A 13,982-nucleotide genomic window follows, 5' to 3' on the forward strand; every position below is an offset into this window, starting at 1 on the left:
AGCGCCCGGACGTCCTTGTCTAATCAAATCAGCGCAGGGAGCGTGCAGCCGCAGCGGCTCCACGCTCCCTCCCTGCACTGATTTGATTGGACAAGGACGTCCGGGCGCTACATCTGGTGGGCGGTGTGTGAGGCGGAGGGGCAGCCGCGGCAACCTGCGAGCCAGATGCGGCCATCAAAAGAGCCGCATTTGGCTCGCAAGATGCCGGGGGAAAAAAAAATTCGGGGCGGCAGGCATTTAATCCGGGGCTGGGCCGCACTTACAGTAAAATTACCATTGAGGTGGGGGTCGCAAACTAGTGCCCTGAGGGGCCGCAGTTGGCCCGCGGGCTGCGAGTTTGAGACTCCTGTGTTAGAAGGTTTTGAAAACAGTGGTTGCATGAGGGCACTCATACACACACACACTCCGGAAAGCCCAGACAGACCACCAGTAGAGAGGATTATTTGATCAAGCATGAGCAGCCCCCACTTTTCTTGTCTACCACCCACAATTGGGAGCCATCACATAGGATCCGTCACCCCTGGAATTGATACGAGGGGCACTACCAGCTCAGTGATATGTGTTGGGCATCCTATTGCCAGATGTGTTGTGCCATTTTCTGCAGGAATGCCTGATTTATTACTAACTATGCACTAATGGGAGCAGCCTTGATGAGAGCTTTGGCCACCTACTAGCATATAGGATCTACAGGCCTAGCTGCAACATCTGCAGGGCAAATGTGCTGCAGGATGCCATATGGAACTTGTATGCCTCCATGCCCAACCATATCTAAATTTGTATTCAGGTTAGAGATGGCCCAGCAGGCTACAAGAGCCCCCTTTCCATTATCCACAATTAATGTACTGACACACTTACTGATACACCCATACTTATTGACACAGACACTTAATGACATACACATTACTGACTGACACACATTACTGACTGACACACACAAACATTACTGACAGACCAACACAAACTGACTGACAAATACTGACACACACTGCACTAACATATGCACTCATTGTTTGGTGTATATATCCATATTGGAGCTTCTGTCTCACATTTACAGTATATGTACTCTAAATGACTTGTTATTTTTGTTGACTTGAGTGTACTTTATGCCATATTAAACAAGGAAAGGCTGGGTTCACACTATGTATGACACTGGCCGTTCTGTGACCCGTGTGAACCGGATAGTCTTCATGTCTGTTGAATTGGGATGTGGGCGCATCCGTGAGTGCCCGCATCCCAATTCACCACTGAACACAATAGAGAGTGGGGCCGGAGCCGCACTCTCCACTGTGCGACCTGTCAGGGTTTTGCGCCCACTATTCAATGAATAGCGGCCGCAGAAAACTAACATGTCAGTGTTTTGTGCAGCCACTAGCGATTCCGGCCGGAGTGTATACTATGTGTATACACTCCGCCCGGGATTTCATTAACTGCAGCACATTATAATCTTCCTATTAATCACAGGCACAGCCGTTGTTGCAAATAGGCCGTGATTAATAGGAAACTTACGTTGTGTGAACATGGCCTAATGCTGTATTGGCATAAGGGTTGCTGTTCTGGGTTTTTCGCACCTGGTATCCCCAGGGGCTATGTTTTGTTTTTAATATTGAAACCATTTATTTATAGTGTTTTTGTACCTGTTCTAATAAAGTACTATTATTTCATTACTCTTTTGGATTGCCAATTTGCTTTTTCAGCTTACTTTTTCTTTTTTTTTTTTTTTTATTCTCGGTATTCAAATGTGGCAATGTGCACCCATTCTTATTTCAAGGGGTTGTGCATGTCCTGAGGATAATTTGTACACTTACTGACTGCCACACACTTTCTAACTGACACACATTTCTGACTGACACTCCAGCAAGTGACCAGTACTATGATATTTATTACCCCAGGTTATGTATGGTATTGCGGACAAGTGTGACACTATTCTTGATAGCTGAAATGAAATTTGTTTAGTCCTGGATAAGGCTGGGTTCACACTGCGTTTTTGCAATCCGTTTTTTTTCATCAGTTTTTTTGCAAAAAACAGATGAAAAACGGATTGCAAAAAATGGATGCATTTGTGTGCATCCGTTTTGACCCGTTTTTCCCTTGACTTCCATTATAAAAAAAAAAAACGGATCAAAACGGATCCGTTTTTTTTATTTACGGGCACAAAAACGTTGCTGACACTATTTTTTTGTCCGTTAAAAAAACGGATCCGTTAAAAGTATGCTGAAAACGCAGTGTGAACCCAGCCTAACACCTTTAAAGGACATTGTTTGCAACCTAGATAGCTGTTGCCATGTATATGCTGCACATTACCTATCTGACTTAGCAAAAATTCCCCATGCTACAGAAAACCTTGTGTTCAGCTCTGGTAAATATGAAAGCATGCCTTCGAGGAATTGCGGTAATGGGACATCTTACTGAAGATAGGATTATAAGAAAGAAGATGGCAGGTTCATTGGAGTTCTGGGATTCCTGCTTATTGCTTGTGGTAAGGGACCTGTAAATTACAAGTATTTGCTTTTGTTACAGCTATATGGGTTTTCTATTTCGTTTGCCATTTCATGTATTATGTTGGCTGATCAAACAATATGAAATTAGGGACATATGGTGCTATAATAGGGCCCTCTAGACTTCTTTGAGTGTCCTTGCTGCTTCTGTTTAAATTGGAGGGTATATAAGTATGGAATACTAAAACTACAACTATCCTACTGTAAAGAGGTCTTTTGAATACTGTACATGTATAATGGTACAATACATGTTATCTTAGGATAAATGCAACTCACCTGCCCTTGGAGATGGACACGGAAACATTCTGGCTGCAATACTAGGAATCATGTTCAACTTATCCCTTGAAACAAATTCAGAAGTAAAGGTAACGCATATATTATTTATTGTATTTTTCTATTCATTTTTTATTAAAATACTGATGCTTTGAATACTTGTTTCTACATCGAGGAAAAAAAAAGTAAGCAGCAAAGGGAAAGATTAACCAAAATTGGTCTTCTGACATGTCACAGACTTGCAGTGTAAGGCCGGGTTCACACATTGCGAAACACCAGCCATTCTGTGGCCAGGCCGTGTCACAAACCGGCCAGTCTTAGTGAAGATCATCCCACTGCAGTACCGGCTGGTTAAACAACATTTATGTTGAATTGGGATGCGGGCGCATCCATGTGTGCCCGCATCCCATTTAACCAAAGCACACAATGGAGAGTGTGTCCGGAGCAGCACTCTCCATTGTGTGCACTGTTGGGGTTGTGTGGCTGCTATTCAATGAATTGCAGCCGCACAAAACTGACATGTCAATTTTGTTGCGGCCGCTTGCAATCCTGGCCGGAGCATATACTGTGTGTTTCTGCCCCCCCCCCCTTCCTATTTTAACTTGTTTACAACCCCTTTAGGGTTTAGACTTGAAGGAGAAGTCCAATGGGGGCCAAAAATCATTACTGGCAGAGGGTGGGAAAAAAAAAAAAAGACAGTAAGCTTACCTGTCCCTGCGTGGTTCCACATGACCGGGCTTCCATACCCTGCCGGGGCCATCTTCGGTTCCGAGTGAAACATCCCAAACGAGTGGGAATTAGCCCGCTCAGCCAATCATTGACTGCAGCGGTGTCCCGCCTCAGTCACTGACTCCCTGAGCAGGGAATCCATCAGCCGGGTCATAACTTAGCCGGAGGGAAGCTAAGAAGATATCCAGCTGGGGTCCAGGAGCGGGCATCGGGACAGGTTAGTATAACCTCTTTTTTATGTTCCCCCCACCCGAAATAATTATTTTGCCCTGTGCCGGACTTCTCCTTTAATCATGATTTCACTATACAGGAAGACCTATTGAGTTGTAACTGAATGGATTTTTAGCATTTTGCTGTACTTTTGCTCCAATATACACCGGCGCTCATTCCTACTCAAGAATCTCGAATTACACAGCAATTGGGTCGTGAAAAGTCATAATCTATCCCTGAAGTTATTTTAGGTAATTAAATTTGACCTTATTTCGGTATGAAATATTTATGGATATTGACATTGCTGATTTCACTTTTAGGAGCGAGGAGCTGATATCAGCAGAAGGTGTCTGTCCCTGTTGAGCAGTAAAGATGGAATCATTTTAACTGTAAGTATATTAACCTCTTGCCTCCGCAGCTGCTTTTGACCTGAAGGACTCGGCCATATTTTTCACATCTGATCTCTCTTATTTTATGGTGTAATAACTTTTATTTAAACTTATCCAAGTGTTTCTGAGGTTATTTTCCTGTGACCAAATGTAACCCTTTCTTAGGGAAAAATTTTTAAAAAGGTGCATTTCTCTGGGTTTAGAATTCTTTGCATGTAACAAAGATAGTGACGCAACACAAATTAGATAATAATTTAAATTTATAATATGTCTACTCTATGTCAGCATCATTTGGTAAAGATCATTTTATTTTTGAGGATTTTATAGAGTGTACAGTAACAATGTCAACAATTGGGTCTAGTAACAGGAGTGACGATTATGTACAGTAACCGCAGCAGCAATCATGTACACTAACAGTGACAACAATCAATTACACTCACGGGAGAAAATTATTGGATATCAGCTACATTAATAGAGATAACTATAGGTACAGTAATGGAGGACAATAGAGACTGCTACAGAATGGCAGCAGAGAGTAGAGTAGAATATCAGATACAATAGCAAGGGCAGGAGACAGTATTAGTTACAACAACAGCAGACAGGAATGACTGTTAGGCAAAGTAACAGGGGACAGGAGCAACTATTAGAGTAACAAAGGTAAGGGGGCAACTATTAGGTACAGCAGCAGGGCAGGGCCAAGATGAGGTTTGGAAGGGGTTAATGTCTGTGTTATACATTATTTTACTGTGTAATTTCTGCTGTTCTCTCTCGCCTATGAACTTCTCCAACATAGACAAGAAGAGATTATGGCCAGAAGAGCTATCAGAGGCCAGCTCCTTCTGTCATTCTTTTCAGACTTAAACTGTGGCCGAGTGATCTCGTGTAGTGACAATTTAACTCCTTTATATACAGTTACGTGAGGTTGCGCTATAATGGACCTCAACCCCAGAGGTGTCCTCTTATGCTATAGCTTTAGGCTGGGTTCACACTATATATATTTCAGTCAGTATTGTGGTCCTCATATTGCAACCAAAACCAGGAGTGGACTGAATACACAGAAAGGCTCTGTTCACATAATGGTGAAATTGAGTGGATGGCCGTCATTTACTGGCAAATATTTGCTGGTATTTTAAAACAACGGCTGTTGTATTGAAATAATGGCCGTTATTTACTGTTATATGGCGGCCATCCACTCAATTTCAACATTGTGTGAACAGATCCTTTCTGTGTTTTTAATCCACTCCTGGTTTTGGTTGCAACATGAGGACCACAATACTGACTGAAATATACGTAGTGTGAACCCAGCCTTCAGATGTAAGATGATAAGAATGTTTATTATCAGCACTATGCCCAATAAATGGAACTGATGCTTTCTCAAATCTTCAAAGGCCCAGCTTCCAGTTTTACAGATCTACTGCATGTTCAGTATAACGTATGCTTTCTTAACTATCAAGACTATGATGAGACAAACCTAAAAAATGAGACGATGCTACAAGGACTACATTAATATCAATGACTTAGTCATTACCAGTAATATTTTGTCACTTGAATCATGTCATGTTTTTGTCTTTCTACAGAGATCGGTGGGCATTCTTAGCAGGGTTCTCCCACAATGCCCTGTAGCTGTAGAATTGTCAGTTCAAGAAGGTGTTATTAAAAAGCTCATGAAATTACTTAAGGTATTAAATTTTTTTTTTATAATAAAACTTTTCATATAATAATTCCCCCAGTTAGGGCAATAAATCATGATTAGTAAAGGACCCTTTTCTTTTGGCATCACCATTGGCCTAGGTTAAGCAAGCTCAGGTGTTCTCTAATTGGCTAGGGCTTCACCTGTATAGCTTGAAGTAGAATTTTTTCTCTATGGATCAAACAACCTTTAGGGTTTTTTAAGGTATTGTAGCTATATTATATGAAAGAAAAAAAAAATGCTTCTTTATAGGCTACAATTAAACACACCCTTTTATAAAAGCACACAGCTGCATGCAGCTCAATAGGGGAATTTTTTAAGGCTTGTATTTCAGTTTCCTAACATGGAAAAGCATGAGAAAGATATAAGTTTTTAAAAGAATGATTTTTATAAAAAAAAAAAATGCAGACTAAAAACATTCTGTATACAGAAAGTAAGAACAAGAGGGGAGTCCATCCCCACCTTACAGCCAGAAACACGCCTAGATACTTAGTGGTAGGGTAGCAACCCTTTTTGCACCACATTTTGAAAGTTTTAAACAATTGTAATGTGAATGCACCCTTACTTGGCAAACTCAGGGCATCTACTGATTGGTTTAAAGGGTTTTCTGCCGACACCTTAGACTCCTGTCAATCAGCTGATAGGAAGATCCATGGCTTTCATAAGTGTATCTCCCATTATAGTGAATGGGGGTACCACTAAACAAAGAACTACCTGTTTGTATATAACTTATGGCTCTTCCTAACTGAACACTTACTGCCTCTGGTGTCACCTCCAATCCTCCTAGTCTGTAAGCCCTAGTGAGCAGGTCCCTCACTGCTTTTGTATTTTTATACAAAAGTTTATATATTTCTATTGTGTTAACAACAAAAAAAGGCATTGCGGAATCTGTTGGGGATATACAAATATATAATAATAATAATAATAATAATAATAATAATCAGATGTCCTATGTTGAGGCATATACTTTAAAACTTTCACAAATTATGGTACACTCCTTTTCTTCTGTACAATTCCACCAGCTGTATAAATAAAAGTTACAAAATGTATTCCATCAGAGGCCCGGAAACAAGGAGGAGGAGGGAATTAGCTACTCAAGAATAATTCTTCCTGATACTTTTATCTCATTATAATAATCACCCAGCATAAATCCTGGAGAAGGCCACAGACCTTTTATATGACTGTAATTACGTATGCCTGAGCCTGAGCAGCCATCTATTAGGTAATTCACAAATATCAAGTACTGTTGGAGTTAATGAGGAATGGAGAGCAATGCGCTGCAGGTGCCTCTGGCTAAATCTTTGGTGCATAAATACACGTGTTAAAAGTAAGATCAATATTGGCTGTATTTTCCATAAGGTCAAGGCATATATGTGTAACATAATTGCAAATCTTTTCCTCTTTTCAATTAATTTTTTATTAAACGCCTTGAGATCAATATTTTATGTTTTTTTTTTCTAGCAAAGTAAAAATTAGCTGTTTGTATTTCATGCAATATCCTAAATATTCATATACAGACTGCATTATTACAGTATTTGTAGTGTGCTTGTTTTCTATGCATAAATAAACAATATAAAGAACACATGCACATAGACACATACCGTAGTTCATGAAGGTCCTATGTCTCTTAAATGAAGAACCACACAGGAAATGAAAAATGGTATAAATAAAAATATTCTGTCCTTGCAGAAATGGTAGCTACCTATATCTCTACATTTCTGTTGTTGTTTCTAATAATACTGTATCCACTATTGAAGGTCTATCCTACCTTGAAAAATGCCTTAAGGCTATGTTCCAACTTATCAGGAAAGGCGGTCGTAATATACAGTAGACAGCCACTAATAACGATCATGGTCTTTATTAGCAGCTGTCTATATAACAAGATGGCCACCTTTGCCCAATATGTTCCTAAAGTGGGAAAATAACGTTAATGTTTTTTGTTTCCTTGTTTACGTTTTTCTTGCTCATGGATATAGGCTGGTGGAAAGAAGACATCACAATATGTTGTAAAGGTGCTTGCGGTATGTACTAAGGAAAATACTCAAGCAAGGCAGGAGGTTTTCAAGTATGATAAAAGTAAGTGTAATCTGCGTAAACTAAATTGTAGTCTCTACCTTTAATGCATAGGTTTATTTTGCTAATCTTTCTTAAAAAAACACAACCAAGATTTGTTCAGAACTTTTTACAAAGTTTGCAACAAGTTTGGAAAGATGGGGGCCGCACAGCTGAAAAACAAAAAAAGGGGTTTCTCACCTGTCTGTGCTACCGCAGTGTCCTCCTCTGAATTTGCACTGTTTTCAGCTGTCTCCAGCCCGTTTAGCCAATCACTGACTGACATGGGTCGGCGCAGCAGCCTGTGTTGGGCTGAGCGAGTTATAGCCCGCTCAGCCAATCACTGGCTGACTGAGGCAGGACAGTGTTGTGGCCAGTGATTGGCTTAGAAGGCTGTCACTCTTGAGACAAGACTAAAAGCTCACTCAGCCAATCACTGGCCGCGGCGCTATTGGTCAGTGATTGGCTGAGTGGGCTGTCACTTTCCTGCTCAGCCAATTACTGACTGAGATGGGGCCGTGCTGTGGCCAGTGATTCCCTGAGCAAGCTGTCACTCTCTACAGTTACTGCCCACTCAGCCAATCACTGTCCACTGTGTTGTCCCACCTCATTCAGTGATTGGCTGAACGTGATTCTGCCAGCAGCAGGGGACACCAGAGAAGAAGGCACAGGAGGAGCGCGGACAGATAAATTTAGATGAGTGAATCTTTTGGATCCAGGAAACGCCTGCAATCGGTTTGATTCGGTTCAGACATACACACAAACTTTATGTTAAAGTTCGGTGAACCTGGGAAACCAAACATTTAAAAAGTTTGCTTATCTCTAACAAAAACACTATGGTCAAATATAATATTGATTATATTTAATAGAGATTTGTCACCTGGCATAGCCTGGAATTCAAGGATTTATCAATGCATGTGCTCCTACTAAATGGACCTAATCATCTGGCCTTTAATTTTTTCAGCCAATCAGATACATTACGAGGGCTAATTGGGCAGCTATGCCTGTACATTTTATTCAGTAACTTTTGTAGAATACAATGTTATCGAGCTAAATGGAAATCTTTTTTATTAATCTCTCATTCTGGATGTTCAAAAGGGGATGAGTAGTTTAGTGATTCGGTAATCGTCAGTTTTGTGAATATATAAATTTTAGAATAATATATCAGCATGAAGAATGACTTAGTCCATCAAGTTTAAGCTTTGCAGAGTGATTCTCATTATGGAGAACTAAAAGAATATTATCTTTACATTTTTGCTCATCTCTTTTTATGATGGTCCCATTTTATGTTTCGTGACAGAAATGATAAAGAAAAAATGGAGAGTTCTCTCTACTTGATACCTTCTGATAGCTAACTGAAAAATAAGATAGTAAATTAAAAGCTTTCAAGACTACCTGGGACTCTGCATCAGGCATGGCTTAACACAATACACAAATAGATGTAGGGATAATGAGGAGAAGAACAGAAGTGATGTGAAGAATAAGCATCAATAGGGTGAGTTAACATCTGGGTAGTAAATAGTTGGAGCAAGTCAGCGAATCAATCTGGCACACATTAGCTTTGGTTTGAAATTCACCAAAAGAAAAAAAAATTGATTTGTTAAAATCCAAATTATTATATATTTTTTAATCCCTGCTTTTTTACATTGGAGGTAAGCGATGATGCTGTATGCATTAGAGCTTCCATTGACTACATTCACTAGGTTGCGGTCTGCACCCACCCTAGCCACTTAATGAACTTTACATAACCGGGACTCCTACATTTGACAGGTGTCCCCGCTCCTGTATATCCTTTGTGTGGGTAATGGCAGGACAATGAAGACACTTCCGAACCAGAATTTAAATGAATTTGCCACAACAGACCCAAAAGAAATTTTGGAAGACTTGTTATGTTCACAATCAGGCGGAACTTTCCGCTGCGGAATCCTGTGTCCGCAGTCTTAGTGTGCCATAGCCTGTCTATGGGAGAGCGCACTCCTCCGCTGCCTCTGCTTGAAGAAGTGGCATGTTTTTAATATATCATCCTTTGAAGGAATGTGTAAACAAATTATACAAAATTTGGAAGAAAACAATGCAATACTTTACTGCAAGACACGTTGAAGGTGAACCAGACACCCTCCTCTCTGCCAAGAAAGGGGCATCTGGTTAAATGCTCGAGTCTCCCGTTGATTTTATTGGAGCTCATTACTTGAGTTGAACATTTGAGGATTGAAAAATACCTGAGTCGAGTAATGAACACTCGAGTATTTTAGTGTCCGCGCAACACTACTTGTGATGGATCCTATTCAAGCAGTCATGTGAATAGGCCAGTTGAGTAACTGTCCCACAAAGAGTTATAAATCTTAGAGTTGTATTGCCGATGCAGACATCATCTCACATCTGTCCTCCCCTTACATAATTTACCATCAATTAGATCCAAGCAAAGACAGCAGACTTCCTAATTAATTATCGAACCTAAGGATTGCTGTTCGGGAGCTTAATCTTCTCTTCATTTATTTATCAATCAATAAAGTAAAATTGTACAATTACTTGCAATTTTAACCAATTATTTAACCAATTACTAGTTTAAATCTTCACTTTTTGATGACATTTTAGAAACTTTACCCTGCTGTGACATTAACATCAATTCATACAACCTTTCCAGCTGCTGGGAAGACTCACTGAAAGATGATAGAAGACAGGTGTAATGTGTGTGATAACAGCGACTGTCATGGTTGTATAGAACTTAGATGGAAGCCTCTGTTTCCCCAGCTGTGTTGAATTGTATTTCCCAGCATGCTCTGTCAAGTAACCGTGCCTTAGTATCTAGCGTTACCATTTTATTGTAGAGCAACTGGAAATCCATATTGTGTCTACCCATGCATTATAGGAAGATTTATCAAGACTAGTGGACTTTGTCCATGTGACGTGAAATTTAGTAGATGTCTTTACCTGCAGTAAGCTGTGTAGGAAGATACTGTCAAATCAGATGAGATGTTTAAGACGTGTAAAATAGATATTAATAAAACAAATTTGTGAACCCTTCAGAATTTTTTTGATTTTTGCATTTTGATCTATAACTATAGAGAAAAGCGCAACTCAAGTTTGATTGGCATTTGAATACCGGGGGCTGAAAAAGTTGGATGCAGCCCTAGGGAGTCTGGGAAAATATGGATACAGTCTATGTCTCCCTAGAGCTGCATCCAACGTCCTCAGTCCCCGGTATTTAAATGCTGATATTTAAAAGTCGGACTCGAGTATGCTCAAGTTTCACTCATCTCTAATAACTTAGATTTTTTCATACAACCTAAGTTTAGGTCAAGAGAACCACACCAATTAAATAAGCTAATAATATTAGACATGGTAATGTATTGAGGTAAATGAGCTAATATTTCAAATTCACAAGTGGCAAAAGTATCATTTAGGGTGCCTTTGCACGTACTGGATCTCAGTGGATTTCACGCTGCGAGGTCCACAGCGAGATCCGCTGTCCAGGTGTGCTCTGGATTGGAAGTCAAAAAAGCTTCTTTCTATACTCTAAAAGCTGTTTTCCACCCCACCCCCGCACTTTTTATCTGTTCATTATTGGGCAAAGCCGTCTTCATTACAAATGAGCAGAGTGAAGACGGGTTTGCTGAGTCCATTATAACCTATGGATGGGGGAGGGGTCGAGGGGGATGAGTGGGCAGGGAGGGCAGAGAAGCAGCCCAGCAATTTGGTTAGAAAGCTTAGTGCTTATCTAGGAGCTTGGCGAAAGAAGATTGCAGAATGTAGTGTTTTGCAGGGCTGCCTTTTCTCCTTTCTATGCTCACTCTCCCCTCTCTCAAACCCTCCCCTCTCCACAGTGCATAATTAACACAGAAATTCTGCTTTTTCTAAATGAGGGGAGCGGTAGGAAAACAGCTTTTTGAGTACAGAAGGAAACTATTTTGCTTAATAAAACCTATTACAGAGTTTCTTAAAATCGCTTGTACTATTGATATTTATTGATTTCTAAAAATTGGCATTGAAATGACAGTTACGCTTTAAGAACAAAGGTTTTGATGAAGGTAACTGGAAGTACAGAAAGGAAAGTAGAATGAGAGGATGATAGAGGATGGAGGGTACTTCCTTCTTAACAAAAGATGGATCCCAACAGAAAAAGTTTGTTGAACTTATTTATTATGTTCTGAGTAAAGTAAACTATCCTAATTAATATTTTCTCTTAGATTTTGGAACCCTGGTAAACCTGCTGCGATCAGAGGAGGAGATCACGGTTGGAAACACTGCTCTGTGTTTGGGAAATTGCTTTGAATTTCCTGGAGCAGCGTCAACTTTGTTGCAGTCTGATATTCTGAAGCTGCTTCTTACCCATGCTGGTGGAAACTCAAAAAGACCCTCTGTGCAACAGAATGCTGCTATATCACTGGGGAAACTCTGTTCTGCTGAGCCAAGGCAAGTGCCCCATGCAAAAAAATAAAAAAGCAAACTTTCTTTACATAGAAATGATGATGACATACCAATAGGTGATAGCAATGAGCATTGATGTGTTGTCTTGATACTATTTGTATTCATTATTTTTTTTTTTTACTTTTTTAGATACATGACGCAACTTCGGGAACTTCATGGAATTGAAATTCTTAACTCTTGCATGAAATACATTAAGTGATCAAACTATTCCACCCTTTTGTATGAGAAACCACAACAGTGTTAAAGCAACTTTGTACCCACAATCTGACCCCCCCAAACCACTTGTACCTTCAGATAGCTGTTTTTAATCCAAGATCTGTCCTACGGTCCTTTTCGGCAGGGGATGCAGTTATTGTCATAAAAACAACTTTTAATCCGGCAGCGCTGTGTCTAACAGCCGGTCCTTACATTTGTATATGCATTAGGCTGGCACAACCTCTCTGTCCTCCCTCTCCCCCCTCATCATTAGGAATGCTCCAGGCAGATTGCTTCCTACTCCCCACCTGTGTGTATAATGAACATGGGCTGGATCGTTAATACACCTGTGCAAAGCTCAAACAGCAGTAAATGTTCCTGGATCATTCCTAATGATGAGGAGGGTGGGGAGGAGGGACAGAGAGGGTGTGCCAGCCTAATGCATATACAAATGTAAGCCCCGGCCGTTAGACACAGCGCTGCCGGATTAAAAGTTGTTTTTATGACAATAACTGCATCACCTGCCGAACAGACCCCAGGATAGATCTTGGGTTAAAAGCAGTTATCTGAAGGTACAAGTGGTTTGCGGGGGACAGATTGTGGGTACAGAGTCACTTTAAGAGCTTGTGACTACAGATTTTATAAATAGTAGGAAGGTGTAAAGTTATAGATTGTTATGCTTTTTTCTTCTTTACTGATGTTAAAATTGTCACAACTACAGGACCCTTTCTTTTGAAAAACCACTACATGGACAGTCTTTATATGTATTTATTTCTGTATTATTATAACAGTTTAATAATAGGCTAAGAGATATTGTAAAACCAATAAAAAAAAACATTTTTGACAACCAGTTTGGTTCATTTATTGGACTTTTTTTTTACACAAATGTGTAGCAGACCACTGTTATTTAGTGGTATGAATGCTCTCCTCTGCTCTCCGGATCTTCAGATCTGCTCATCTGTGCTGAAACAACTGAGAGGAGAGGGGGGCCAGATGTTGCAGTGACATCTGTAACATCGGGCAGGTATTGATCATTGCTCCCGACTTGGTCCCCCTCCTGCCTCGTCTGCGGATGTTATCAGCAGAGACAGGCAGGTGGAGGAAGTGGAGCGCCAGAGAGCAAAAGAGGTAAGAGCTTTTTCGCTTTCCAGATAACCCTAGATAATCCTAAGTTTAGAAAAATCCCCCAACAGTACTCATTCAGGAGAAAGGTTAAGGTCCAACTGAAATCTAAAATTAATATTATTATATTCTCACAAGAAGAAATAATGCTGAGAACTCACCGTAGAAGAGTATTGAGCCATATCTTTATTTCATGGTATTTATGATGTGGAGAAGGGAGGAGGAAGGTGCAGACGTGCTTCTTTAAGCGACGATCGTTTCAGGCGATCAGACTTTCCTCTAGGCAGGGACAGACGAAAGGCTGATTGCCTGAAGCAATCGTCTGCACCTTCCACCTCCCTTCCCCACATCGTGAATACTATGCAATAAAGATATGCTTCAAGACTCTTCTACGATGAG

The 13,982-nt window shown here is 40.3% G+C and overlaps 1 protein-coding gene across 1 annotated transcript in view; it reads left to right on the top strand.

Annotated features, from left to right (window-relative positions):
• The window catches only part of TTC12 (tetratricopeptide repeat domain 12), a 53,516-nt gene extending 40,987 nt beyond the window's left edge, over positions 1 to 12,529 (top strand). The window contains exons 16-22 of the mRNA XM_069947749.1: positions 2,336 to 2,476; positions 2,756 to 2,860; positions 4,028 to 4,096; positions 5,674 to 5,775; positions 7,763 to 7,862; positions 12,026 to 12,251; positions 12,396 to 12,529. Coding sequence (XP_069803850.1) covers positions 2,336 to 2,476; positions 2,756 to 2,860; positions 4,028 to 4,096; positions 5,674 to 5,775; positions 7,763 to 7,862; positions 12,026 to 12,251; positions 12,396 to 12,465 — 813 coding nt within the window. The 3' untranslated portion in view covers positions 12,466 to 12,529. The remainder of the gene's footprint in view (positions 1 to 2,335; positions 2,477 to 2,755; positions 2,861 to 4,027; positions 4,097 to 5,673; positions 5,776 to 7,762; positions 7,863 to 12,025; positions 12,252 to 12,395) is intronic.
• Positions 12,530 to 13,982: the final 1,453 nt, after the last annotated feature.

This window comes from Dendropsophus ebraccatus, chromosome 12 (genome assembly GCF_027789765.1).
Source record: "Dendropsophus ebraccatus isolate aDenEbr1 chromosome 12, aDenEbr1.pat, whole genome shotgun sequence".
NCBI lineage: Eukaryota > Metazoa > Chordata > Amphibia > Anura > Hylidae > Dendropsophus > Dendropsophus ebraccatus.